At 37.2% G+C, this 14,218-nt stretch overlaps 1 protein-coding gene across 1 annotated transcript in view; it reads left to right on the forward strand.

Annotated features, from left to right (window-relative positions):
* The window catches only part of CFTR (CF transmembrane conductance regulator), an 87,275-nt gene that overhangs the window by 44,715 nt on the left and 28,342 nt on the right, over positions 1–14,218 (forward strand). Inside the window, exons 13-18 of the mRNA XM_058022998.1 lie at positions 2,500–2,586; positions 3,465–4,197; positions 5,297–5,425; positions 8,294–8,331; positions 9,284–9,537; positions 10,573–10,652. Coding sequence (XP_057878981.1) covers positions 2,500–2,586; positions 3,465–4,197; positions 5,297–5,425; positions 8,294–8,331; positions 9,284–9,537; positions 10,573–10,652 — 1,321 coding nt within the window. The remainder of the gene's footprint in view (positions 1–2,499; positions 2,587–3,464; positions 4,198–5,296; positions 5,426–8,293; positions 8,332–9,283; positions 9,538–10,572; positions 10,653–14,218) is intronic.

Consider the following 14,218-nt stretch of genomic DNA (forward strand, 5'->3'; position numbering starts at 1 on the left):
GAGTATTTTGCTCTTCAAGCAGTGTACTGTTTCACAGATATGGAATGTATTATGACTAAGCATTTAAATACACGTGGACTATGTCCTGCTAAATAAATATCTTCCGGATATACCAAGAATGTGACTTTACTATCAGAAATCTGAGTTCTGCTATGCAATTTTGTTTATGATACACCTGCATATTAATTTACTGAATTTTAAAAGTTTGATGTCAAACAAATGCTATGGCTTAGCTTAAGATTAATCTTTCCCTCCCTGATGCAAGATTTGGAAATTCTGACCTCTAAGTGTAGCTTTTTATGTACTGCAGAAACCCAAAGAAAGATAAAAATAAATATTCCAGACCTTTCCTTGCTATGACATTTCTTCAAAGTGTTTTGTATGTTGATCAATGACATACTGCCTGTCTGCAGGTAAATGGAGGGAAAAAAGAAAGCAGCCATGTTCCAAAACATTTTGTGCCAACACTCTGGGCTTCTCTCTGTCATAAGAAAAAGAAAAAAGTAGAAAGCAGTGACTAGTTAGTATGTATGAATAACTGCCTTGTCTGTTTGACCTTCCAATGTTAGTAAGTAATTCTGAAGGTCTACGGAACAATAACGTAGGTGTTTGTCTTATAAATTAGCTATGTGTTTCAGCAGAATCACTTAGCTATTGTGAGAAATCCAGTAATGACAGCTCAGATGTGTAAATGGCCCCATTTATTTCTGTGCCAAGTGCAAATTGTGTTGATTCCCATGCCCAGAAACACTGCGTAGAAGTAAAATCACATTATAGCGATCAGTACTGGCATCCCATGAAAGATGTGCACATCTGAGCGAGGCTAAAAGATGAGATCATTAAAATGAAGAATCTTTCAGAGTGGGTTTGTGAGACTGAAGAGGCATATGGGTGGTTCTGGTTTATGCAGTAAGGGGAAAGAGAAGGGGAAGATCAGGCAAAGCTTTCAAAGCATGTAATCTCACTAAGATTTTCATTTAAAATTTAACATATACTCGGACTGTTTCCTAGATGTTATGGATAATCACGTCTGTCACTTTTTGGATGGTCACAGCTTGTTTCCTGGAGGCTCACAGAACTTAGGTATTTATTGTCAGCTGTAGAACAGTAATTTTTAAAACAATTACATGTGACTATCACAGATTTTGTTTGGGCTCCAGTCCAAGTTCAGTGTGCTACAAGGTGTGTGTGTATTGCAGACAAAGCTCTGAGAAGTTAGGGGTGTAAATTTAGGTTTACAGCCCTGGGTTGTACCTAGGTAATAAACTGGTGATAAACTGGACATTATGTTCTTGGACTGGCTGCATAAACCTATCTGGTGTAGTCTGTGCAAGGCCAAGTGAAATTAGAATCTGAGACAGAAGTGACATCAACCAGCCATCGTGAGAAGGTGGAGATTGCATGAGCCTATCTTTCTTATAGAGCACTGCCAGTGCCTGCACCTGCAAACGGGGGAAAGAAAGGACCAAGGGGACAACACAGTGCATGTCCTGGGCTAGAGTCTGCTTGCTGGCCTGGTACCCTAAAGCCAGCAGCTTTGTAGCTACTAAGTGCAACACACAAATTATATCAATAAAACCCTGCAAAGCACAAACAGCAGTGTGAAGTTTTGTTGCTGTGCAGCCACTACATCATAAAAATGTAAAATATGAAGTCCATCGTGTTGGAGGATTTTTCAATAAAGTTGCTGGTTTTATTAACATAATGAGCTAATACTGAGGGCTTTTTCTCTTGGTGGTTAAATATTTTCACACTGAATAACATGCTTTAAAAAATACATAAATGCAGCTGGCTGGATTTCTTTATTAATTATACTCTGATTGATATCACATAATGATTTTCATTCTCACAGAGGAAGGCAGGGGGTCTTTTTGAACTTCTATTCAAAATTTTTTTAAGGAACCCTCTTAACCAGAGCTTTAGGTCTCAGTGAGCCACGTCCAGGTACATACAGCTTAAGGTCCTATTTGATGTCTTCAACCCAAAAATTGTACAGTCCCTTTGCAAATGATGTGTGCAAGACCATGCCTAATTAATTCACTTTTATTTGCTCACTTTGTTTTAAGTACCTTTGAAATTAAGTGCTGAGACATAAGTATTTTCACATGTTTATTCACACATATGCAATATTCCCTCAGGCACCAGTAGATGTTACAGTAGACCTTAAATTCCCATTGAAATGGTCAATATGCACCAATGAGGACTGTCAGATTCAGGCCATAAACAGATTTCTTTTTACACAGAGTAACCTGTGTAAAAGACAGCTTTGTTTCATTGCACCAAAACTAATGCAAAACTGAGTTAGTTTGTAATGTGGTCTGCAGTAAGAAAAGACTTAATTAAAAAATGTCTTATAAATATATTTAATGTTAAACTTCAGTTCTATATGGATGCTGTAGAAAGTCTATCAAGTAAAAGATTTGAGGAATTCTTCTTAAGTTATATTTAATTTATAAGAGATATGAAAGTTAATGTCATTTACATTTTTTTTCTGTTCAGGGCAGTGTACAAAGATGCTGATTTGTATCTCCTGGATTCTCCCTTTGGACACTTAGACATTTTTACAGAAAAAGAGATATTTGAAAGGTATTGCGTATTTTGATACACTGTATTTCAGAATCTCACCAATCAGTGCAAAGTAAAATGAAGGGGTTTTATTAGCAGTACAAAAATACTGAAGTGATCCAAATTATGCCTGTTGGGATGTTAATTTTTAGGGTTTCTCATAGAATTATGTTTTAGTATTATGTACATATTTTGAGTATTTTTTGTTAGTAGTAGGACAATGCACTGTGTGGGGAACAAGCCTGGGCCAGGTGTGAGCATTACTGCTCCCTCTTCCACCTTAACATATTGAGCCTGCTGTAATCTCGTGCTCCCAGTGCATGTGGCTTTATATCTGACATGCCTTTGTATCAGAAAGGCTTTCACTTTAAAACAATTACCTGCCTTGTAAGTATAATTTTTTACAAAAAGCTATATTTTGACCTGTTTTTCTAATCACTGAACGTTGAATCACCTGAAACTGCCTGCTGATGGTTGGCACAGGTTGGCCCAAGTCAGAGACTGTTTGCTTGTCCTTTTGATGAAATCTGTAAGGACACACACTGTCATCCACTAGCTTTTCAGCCTCTGTAATTTTGAAGTTTTGAAATTGGAGTAATACTCCTAAGTCTCAGATCAGCAGATCTGAGTAACCCTAAGATGAAAAGAAATACTTCATGATGAAGTGTGCCTTTTGGGTTGACCCAAACATGATAAAATTTTACCTCTTTTTTGGTTCCTGCAATAAAGTACTCACCCTTTAAACATCTCAGCTTTACCACTTCCTTTGTAGTTTGAGGTAGCACCCAAGACTGCTCACACTGGGAGAAGGGCAGGTAAAAGCAAATTGAAAGGGATAAAATCATCATTTATTCATGAGAACAAAAAAGTCTAAATGTTCACACTTCCATCTTTTACAGCTGTGTATGCAAGTTGATGGCGAATAAAACAAGGATCTTGGTTACTTCAAAATTGGAACACTTAAAGATTGCTGACAAAATATTAATCTTACATGAAGGGAGCTGCTATTTCTATGGAACATTTTCGGAACTTCAGGGTCAACGGCCAGACTTCAGCTCAGAGCTGATGGGATTTGACTCTTTTGATCAGTTCAGCGCAGAGAGAAGAAATTCAATCCTTACTGAGACTCTCCGACGATTTTCCATTGAAGGAGAAGGCGTGGGATCGCGCAATGAAATAAAGAAGCAATCTTTTAAACAAAAATCAGATTTGAACGACAAGAGGAGGAACTCTGTGATTATTAACCCCCTTAATGCAAATAGGAAGTTCTCAGTGGTGCAGAAGAACGGGGTGCAGGTCAATGGGATAGAGGACGGGCACAGTGACCCGCTGGACAGGAGGGTCTCGCTGGTGCCCGACGTGGAGCAGGGCGACGTGGCCCTGCTGAGGAGCGGGATGCTCAGGCCTGACCATCTGCTGCAGGGGCACAGGAGGCAGTCGGTGCTCAACCTCATGACGAGCACCTCTGTCAGCTACGGACCAAACTTCCCCAAGAAGGGAAGTACAACCTTTCGGAAAATGTCCATGGTGCCTCAGACAAACCTGTCTGCTGAGATGGATATCTACACCAGGCGGGTGTCGCGAGACAGCGTCCTGGACATAAGTGATGAAATCAATGAAGAGGATCTGAAGGTGTGCGTTGATTTGAATTCACCTTGGCTTCGGTTATGGTGATGGTTTAGTGTATTATACTCCTCATCTATTTCTCTACTGGACTATTTCCTTCCTAATGCAGCATTTCTCTGCAGAATATGTGTTTTGAATACCTGTGAAAATTTTTAAACTCAAGTATCATCTCAAAATCATTGAAATCCTCAAAAATTGTATTGCCTTATTTTTTCATTCATTTTTCAGTGCTAAGTGTAGGGAATTTCAATACAGAATTTACATCTCTTGCACTTTACCTTTCAGATTACTTAGGATAAAATAAAATTTGAAACCATAACTTGAAAAAACATTGCTTTAAGTCATTTAGGTAAAATTCACCTTTGAAACATTAAGGCTCATGGAAAAAATAAAATACATTTGAAGTACTAGCACAGTTTTTAAAACTGGAATTTGATCAAATTTGATAAATTTGTCAGACTGCTTAATTCTTGTGTCCTGATGCAAATAATGAATGGAGGAGGAAGTCTGATTTTACTCTGGTTTTATGGATGTGCAAAAAACTCCAGAAGGTTGAGTTTTATACCAAAAACTGGACCAAAATTCATTTTTTTCTGATTGCTTCAATTGGTCATGATGGATGACTTTCATTTTCAAAACAGACAGCTGATTTTCTCAGGATAGGAAAATTTTCTGGGGAAGTTTCCTAGGTGGAAACAGATGTCCAAGGAAAATTTAAATTCAATATTTGCTGAAGCACTGCCCATTTTTTCTTTTGAGCTCAACAGAAAAAAAGAAAAATCTTACAAATTTACTCTAATATCACAATAATAATTGTCCATTAAAAGAAAATAGCTATTGATTAATAGTTTCTGATTCTGGTAGTGCTAGACAAATCTCAGCTTCTGTCATTGTTTTCTGAAAATTTCAAATAATCTCTTGATTGTGTTTTTGTATCAGAGGTGACTCAACCGGTCAGTACCTTCCTCTTTGCCATTATCAGCCAATTTAATGCTTCAGCTCAATTATTTGCAGCGAGTTAGCAGAAAGAACAATAGCATTCTTGTGTCAGAAATTCTCATACAGAGATATTATTAGCATTCTTACTTTACTGTTTTTTTGACAGGAGTGCTTCAGTGATGATGCTGAAAGCATGGGTACTGTTACTACATGGAATACCTACTTCAGATACGTTACTATCCACAAAAACTTGATTTTTGTTCTGATTTTGTGTGTGATTGTCTTCCTAGCTGAGGTAAGAAAATCTGTGCTTGGTGTCATGTTGCAACAAATGATGTTTGTTCAAATTGGTCTTTGTGAAAATGGATAAAGCATCAAGACATAAGCTCTTGTATGTACCACTTATTGAAAACTGCTGCTAAATTAAATTGTAGTGACTTTTCTACTGCTTAGATGAACACTTCTTCATCAAAGTTAGTGGTTAGTGCACAGCAGCAGAAGACCCATCTTCTCAAATTACCCAGGTTATTTTCTCTATGTGATACCACAAATAAGAATTATTACCTTATGCAAGTCTTTTGTTCACAGGTGAATAATCTTCCATTTTTCATTAAAATTACCTTTGAATAGCCTTAGGCAGTTAAGAACAATAATTGCCATAATTTTTTTTTATCAGCACATACATAAATTCTGGAAAATTGCTTTGAAAAATGAGTTACTAGCTTTGCTCCTAGTGAAAGAAGAGTGGTGAGTAAGGCAGAGTGCTGAATGCCTGTGGGGGCAGTGGAAGATGGAAGGGGTGGTCCTGCAGCATGCAGAGAAGACTTTTTCCAAGGATGGTGTAAAACACCAGAACAAGTACTGATGAACATCTGGCTCATTTGACTGTTTTTCATGTATCAGAAATCGCCTGCTTTTTGTCTTATCTCTCAATTTAGAAAAACTTTAGGCATATAGAACCTCTTAATGTTCTCTTCTACAGTAAATATCCTAAATCAAGTATTTTTTAAAGTGAAGGAAGATGTTTCATAGGGAGAAATCAATGAGACTGTATTCACATGCCAACTTACAAAATACTGTGCCAATTTCTCTTGGCATTTTTCAACATGAACTGAATGAAGAGAAGAATCCATTAGGAATTTAGGATTATTTTCTGACTGATTATCAGCAAAGGGTTTTTAGCAATTCTGTGGTGAGATTCAAACTTCTAGTATCATCATAGCTGGAGAAAGATGTGACTGATCTGATCTGTATTCTGAATTTACACCAATGATATATTGCAGGTGATTTAAGTTACTTCTCTTGGACCAGGAATAAATCCTGGAGCTTAAATCTAGTTTAACATCTTAACTTTTAAACCAACTCCATCAGCAAGGCTGTACTTAGAGGTATAGCTCCTCTTGTAAATTTTGTTTTCATGGTTGTGGAAAATGGCTGTGTAAAGAACAGCAAAGCTGAAAGTGAGCTTTAGAGGCAAAGGAAATTTAAATTCTAAGATACATCAGATTTATTCCTGTACATGCAGCATATATTTCTAAATGCTTATTACACATTTTTGCTTTTATTTTAGACTAAATAATTTTAAATGGTTTTGAAAACCTTATCTTCTAACTGAAAAAAATAATCTTATGACAAAGAATGTTTCCATACAATTTAAAGTTTCCAGTGTGACTATCATTGGTAAATGAATGGGCTGGAAAATAGCTGCAGCCCAGTCTTGAGCAAACCTCTGTGTGTGAGCTGAAATACCATTCCAAGTGTTTGTGTGTCCTCTGCTATCGTTTGTACCCTTCCAACCTGAGATAACGAAGACAGGCTAGTGATGAACATCCAAGTAAATGGAAAGTGGTGGTTCAGATCTGGGTGGGAGTACTTTGAAAATTCTAGAGATGATACTTTAGATTTGAAAGGACTGCTTTGGAATGGATGGCTTTTGAATGGATTGTTGCAGATTCCAAGGTGAGTTCACATGGTCACCCTAAATAGGACATCAACTGTACTTATTTCCTAGGTTTGTGTGGTGTGTGTTGTGTAGCCCACTTAAGCAGCTCAAAACTGTGTCTCATGGATGTAATACCCAGAGACTAGGGCTGCTGAACTGCGAGAAGAGCACTTTTGTAAGGAAACACAGAGAAAGGCTTTGTGAAACTATTCTGTGACATTATTACCTACCATCATCTTCCCAGCTGAAAAAACTCCTCTCTTGTGAGGAGTCAAGATGAGAACAGAATTCTGTTGGGAGATGTAAAAATATTATTGTGAAAGAAGCCTGATTCTTACAAATACCTAAATTCAGGACCATCATGGTCAATCTTGAGTAAGACCTGCAGAAGTTGGTGGCTCCCATAGAGAAGACTTCAGTTATGTGTATCAGTTGGGGTATTACCACAATATATTTCTGTACCAGTGACATAAAAATGTATGGGAAGAAAATGTAAGAACTGTTTCAACCCTTAGAAAAATTATCATAGTCAGGAACAGAGCAAACTAAAATCTAATAGACTAGATTAAGATCTCCAGTATCTTGGTAGACAGACAAGAATATATCACAGACTAAATTCTTGTTGAGCACTGAACCATGTCACAATAAAAAAGGTTTAATCCTACATTTTAAAAATATTACAATAGCTTATGTGGAAAATTATGTAAAACCTAAAGCAGCAAAGCAATATCAGTCAAATGAATATACCAAATGTAGATATCAGCTAGCAAGAACAACAATGCAAAAATAATAAAGGTATGACATTCATATGTGAATAGATGCCTTTGAAGATACTGAGAGACTTACTCTTCCAGGGCCATAAACAATATTAATCTTTAAAACTTAAAGGGCATACAGTTATCAGTAGGAAGACATTAGCAAGCCTTTGTTAATATTATGGTAAAAAAGAACACAAGAGTTTCTAGAATTCAAGAATCTCTGGGGCACTTGAGAGCCTGATTGTAATACAAGTCTAAATGTAGCTTCCCTGGTGGGATGCACTAAATTGTTTCCGTGGAGAGAGAAGCAGATATTACAAGGTTTTTGCTTTAAGTAGGTTTGACTTCCACCCATTTGTAATGTTCCCTCTAAAAACAGGTATAAAGTAAATGAAAAAATATATGAGAGAATGATTACATAAAGTGATAAACCAAAATCTGACTCTGTTTTCTTTGGTCACAGGTAGCTGCTTCTCTTGCTGGGGTATGGTTTCTTCAAAAGTAAGTAGTGGAGATAGTTTTTTGAGAAACTGGGGTAACCATTATTTTATTTTTTTTCTTTAAAGAATGAATAAATTCTGCCAGAATTCTATGTGGATAGTCACTATCTTATAGTCAACAAAATGGTTCATAGATGGATGATTGAAATGCATTGTGTAGGTGGTATCTGGTACTTCTTTAAGTGCTAACAGTTGAATGGTTTATGCCTTGTTATGGAGTACACAACACTGTATGCAAGATTTTCCTGGGTCAGCTCACTCTGGGGATGCAGGGACCTGATTATCTTCAGTATACCTTCATGATTCAGAGGTCTGGTAAGACTTGCTTAGGAACATTTCCAGGGAGCAGTTTCTGTAATACCCCCATTTGTAAAATTTCTACAGCTCATCTATGAAGAATTCCCAGAAGTTATAGGATCAGCAGTTGTAGGTTAAAATGTACTGAGCAGCAGAAAAGCCAGTGGCTTTTCCTGGGTTAATGCTTTTAAGCCCTGTTTTTGTCCTGCAGCAATGACTGTGTGTGAGTATAGAAGCATATGGTGACATAGCTCTCACTGGAGGTGGAGTGATTTATGTTGATTCCAACTTCCATTGTCACTAAGGGCTTTGATTTTTATGGCATACCTAAAGAATTTTACTTCTGTAGTAATTCAGTTTTTTCAAGACTTAAACTAATTTTTCTGTTTTAAAGAACTGTGTGTATTTCCTAGATTAAGTTAGGTTTGTCAGTGATTAAATAGGCAGCAGATTTGCAAGAGACTACCAGAGCAATTAATAATTTATATTTCATACGTTCATGACAATATTTTAAAAATGACTGGAAATATCTATAGCCATTAGCATAGCTTTAAAACAAATGGACACTGGAGTACTGTTTGGTTTTGTTCAGTAAATAAAAGAGAAAGAGCACACAATTCCCAGTAATGCATGTATTTTTCATTTCCATCACACAGGACAGCTTTGAAGGCAAATTCAACCCAGGCAGAAAACAGCACCTCTGACAAACCTCCTGTGATTGTCACTGTCACTAGCAGCTACTACATCGTTTACATCTACGTGGGTGTGGCAGATACTCTGCTTGCCATGGGAATCTTCAGAGGTTTGCCCCTTGTGCACACACTTATAACAGTGTCTAAAACTCTTCATCAGAAGATGGTGCATGCAGTTCTTCATGCACCTATGTCAACCTTCAACTCTTGGAAAGCAGGTAACTGAAATGGGAGGTGATTGACTCACTTATGCATTTAATTTCAATTTAATGGTTTTCATCCTGTTAAAGGACAATGTTACCTTCCATTTACATTTTCAGTCAAGTGGAATGTTAGAAGTTTGCCACATAAGGTAATTTGTGATTCTTTTAATGAAGCTTGATTGCACTTAAGTGTGACATATTTCAGTTGTCAATTCTGATTCTGAAATATCACCCTGTAAGAAAGAAATTTGGAGAAAATAAACCATTAACTGTTCTAGGCAATAAAAGTAGAATAACTTCTAAAGAATAGACTTTGTCAAAAAATGCAATAGAAAACATATTGTCAGCTATGTCATGAGTGACAAGGAATCAGATGTGGATGATAAATAGTGCCTTTTTTATGAATAGTCCTACTAAAATGGCATAAAACATCAGTTAGTGTGAATGATGGTATGCATATTCAATTTGGGAGTTGATATAAAGCTCATTATATAACTGGTGCAACAAGTTCCATCTCCCATTTAACATGAAATTCCTATATCATGTGTTTCTTACTGATAAGTACTAGATCACAGGATACACTGCCAAATGATGACACAACAATGAGCTTCTCTTTAATTTTCCCTTGTATTCTTAACTTTGTTGTTACATAATCTTTAATACAGTAATTCTACTCAAAAATTAAGAAATAGGTTACAAACCCAGGTAAATGCTGATGTGCAAATTACGTGTGCATCATCAGGGCCTGCTGAATAAGGGGTACCTTATGCTTTCTGCCTCCATTTCTGCCCTTTTTAGTTGTTTCTTTTTTAAAATTACATTTTCCTGGTTTTTTTTTACCAAGAGCTGAAACAGAGGTTGTGCAGCCGAATTCCTCCAGGGAGACAGAAGATGTAGCTCCACTAAACTGTTATGGAATTGCTTATACTTAAAAAAAATCCTGTATTTAATATTTTGCATTCAGAAAAAGTTGTAACTTTTGTTAAAGTAGTAAATGTGGGATTTGGGGGGGGTATTAAAATGTGTGACTTTTTTTTCCTTAATCCATAGGTGGTATGCTTAACAGATTCTCAAAAGATACGGCCATACTGGATGACATACTTCCACTTACAGTATTTGACTTCATTCAGGTTTGTAGAATTAAAGTTGTAACTTTTGCTGTCTTATGATATATATCAGCTATATATCTTGCAAAGGAAATCATATGATTTTTTTTTCAATCTATGTATCTATGTAGCTGCTTATCCTGCAGTTCAACTGTATTGCATCATTGTGTGTGCTTGCCTCTGTGTGTAATTACCTCCACTGTTTATGCAAACCACTCTTACTACTTGGGCTCAGAAATATTTTTGCCCTGCAGACCCCTACAGGACAAGTATCCCTGCTGCCCAGATTCAACTGTAAGTCATAAAGGGCATTCCTTAGTTTTTTCTGTTATCTTGGGTCAAGTTAACTGTTTTTTTAATGCTATTCTTTTATTGTATTCAGTCACTTTCATAACTTCCCCTCCTTAAGCTCTTCTGCTCCCAGTTTGCTAGCATCACTCTTAGTTTACTTCTCTTCTCTTGAATATATTCTTGACTTTTCTGTTCCTTTGTCTTCTATGGAAATGTCAGCTTTTCCTTAGAGAGAACTTGTTCCTAAAACATTTTAAAAACAGAAGCAAATCTTTCCTGGTGCTCCTGTTCCTCTCAACATTATTAAGGTGATATACAGGTCCAACTTAATCAACCTGAACACTCTGCTGTACAGATTGCCTGTCTCCATCTCTCCATCTGTGAATTTGCCTGCTTTATAGTCCCTACCAACATGACTATCTGATGAAGACAGAATTTCTTTCCCTATATCTTTGTAAGGAATTGATAACTTTGACTCATGACTTCAGAGGGGCCAGTGCAGCTTGACGTGAAGAGGTTCAAGTATATTACAGCTTTACTTCATGTCCTGCTGAGGTCATGAGGACTTGCTGAATGAGCAAACATGGACATTGGGACTCTCTGAATCACCAGTATAATCTTCAGTGTGAACAGCAGTCACTACTGTCTTTTCTGATATGACTATTTTGTTTCAGATATTTTGGATCTACCATGGGGGTGTCATTCCAGAAGCATGTTAATTAGTCTGTGTCTACATTTCAAACCTTCTACAAGAAACTTGTTTTTCATGTTTTCAAGAATAAGGAAAATCTCAGTATTTTCTATTCTGATGCCTTGCAGAGGTTTAGCTATACCCTATTGTCCCACAGATTCACCTCTCTCCTCTGTCTCAGCTGCAGAGGCTTCTAGACATGCATGATAAGCTGCCCTGTCTTTCCAGGTTCCTCTGCTGAATATCATTGAACCTTGTCTTGAATAATTTTTACAGTTATTCCTTCACAACCAATTTCTTCTGGTCCTCCATAGATTCAGACTTCCGTGGACTCTGCTAAGGAGCAAAGATTCCTCTGAAAGATACAGAGAAGTTATAGATAGGACTTTTCCCTTCTGATGATTGTTGAAGAGCCAGAGAGTGTGGAAGGGATATGTGGACCTAGAACCTGGAACCCCTCCAACCCCTCTGTTCAAAGCAGGTTCAGCTAGAGAAGGTTGCTCAAGGCTAAGCTGAGTTTTGGACAACTCTGAGTAACACATTCCAGTATTTGACGTTCCCCATGCTAAAAGTGCTTTTTCTTATGTTTAAATGGAATTTTGTGCATTTCAGCTTGTGCCCATTGCCTCTTATCTTCCCACTGTGTGCCATTTAAAAGAATTTGGTTCAAGCACGTATGGTCCACCAGAAATACCTACTATTATTTATATAAATAGAATATATTTTAATTATATAAATAATAACAAACTGTATATATGGAGCCATTTATAACTTATATAAGTATAATGAATACCAGTATATAGTCATACAAAGTGATGAGATCCCCCTAAGCCTTGTCTTAAGGTTAAATCCAGTTCTATCAGCCAGTCCTCATTTCTTGAAGGTCCTTCCTGTGAGATGCTGCTAGCACATATGCTTGTCCCTAAGGTTTAACATAGTCTCACCCAAAAGTTCACAGTGAACTCACTGAACATTCATGCCTGTGATCAGGACTGGTTTCCCCTAAATGATAAACTCCTGCTGGTCAATCAAACTGGCTGTTGCAGTTATTGCCACCCTGAACATTTGCTGAGTTGCTTTGTCTACTACCATCTGCATTTTCCAAACTGGGAAACAGTGGGACATGTATCCCCATCTGACCTCTGTCTCTGGGCTGAAAGCTCAGCATCTGAGGCACTGAACTGTGCTGCATGAGCCCTCTGCTGCCATTCCTCAACTATATGCCAATACAGTTGTCTTGTGGTTTAGATTTTTGCTTCTGCCTTTTTAGAGAAAATATCATCTTCTGTCTGACTTTAGGCTTACTTTGGAGTTTATGAGATAACACAGATTTTCATATTCAGCTTTTTAGTGAAATGACTGTGGGAGCAGCAGTTAGAACAGTATGACGTCATGGTGACCTTTACAAAATTCAAGTAAATGACAGAAATGGGAATTTTAACAGTCACTGAGTGACTGTAATCTCAAGTAATGTGAGAACTGTATAACTTGGCTCAATATCACTTGAATAGCTCATTTGCTTCCTAACAATTAGAGAGAGATACAAGTGTTACTAATTTCTGCAGTCTGAAGTAATGAGTAAACACAAATCCATTCTTGTATTGCTGCAGACCAGTGCTAAACAGCCTGCACAAGTGTAACCCACACATATCACCATTCCTTTAAGAGAAATGAGGAGAATTGTGAAAGAGCTCACAGGATCATAAAATTGTTTGGGCTGGAAGGGACATTAAAGATCATCTAGTTCCAAACTCTCTTCAAAGATAAAGACACTTTGTATGAGATCAGATTTCTCAGAGCCCCTTTCAACCTGGCCTTGAACACTTCCAGGGGTGGGGCATCCACACCTTCTCTGGGCAACTTGTTCCAATGCCTCGCCACCCTTATAGTAAAGAATTTCTTCCTAATATCTAATCTAAACCTGCTCTATTTCAGTTCAAAGCCACTCCTCCTTTAGCTAGTTCAGCTGTAATGTATTTTTTTCATATAATGTGATGCTGCTATTGCATTGCTCAGATTTCTGATGAAATAAAATGTTATAGGAAACTTAGAACATGCTTACCTGCTCATGAATTACCTCTGTCTTGGAATACTGGGAATTTAAATCCTACCTTGAATTTATGTGGATGTAGTAGCAAAAGCACCCACTGCAGGTTTCTTCCTAATGTGAAATTAGTTTTGTTTCCATCTGTTTCTTTGTTGACTGGTCATTTGCAGTGATGTTTCAATGCAATGTTCATAATTTTGCCCCAGATTGTCCATTTGCAGTTGGTTTATGCTGGTAAGTTTGCAGCTTGAAGTAATTGTTTTGTGTTAGAAGTAACACCCTGATACAAAGCAGAACTTTGCTATTCTATGTACACTGGTATACTTGATTAGATTTAGACTCTAGAAAAAAGCAGTCTACCTGCTTAAGACTCTTCTAGAGTCAAGATCAAGACCAGATTTAGCTAAATCTGGCAGGAGCTACTGAGAATGAGATCTTAAAATGGTAGTAGTATCTAGTAGGTTAAAATAGATTAACTCTGAAACAATTTTGTTCCATTTATCATCTGACACCTTTAAACACCTTTTTATTTCTCCTGAAACTGCTAATTTGTCATACCAC

This window comes from Melospiza georgiana, chromosome 4 (genome assembly GCF_028018845.1).
Source record: "Melospiza georgiana isolate bMelGeo1 chromosome 4, bMelGeo1.pri, whole genome shotgun sequence".
Classification (NCBI taxonomy): Eukaryota; Metazoa; Chordata; class Aves; order Passeriformes; family Passerellidae; genus Melospiza; species Melospiza georgiana.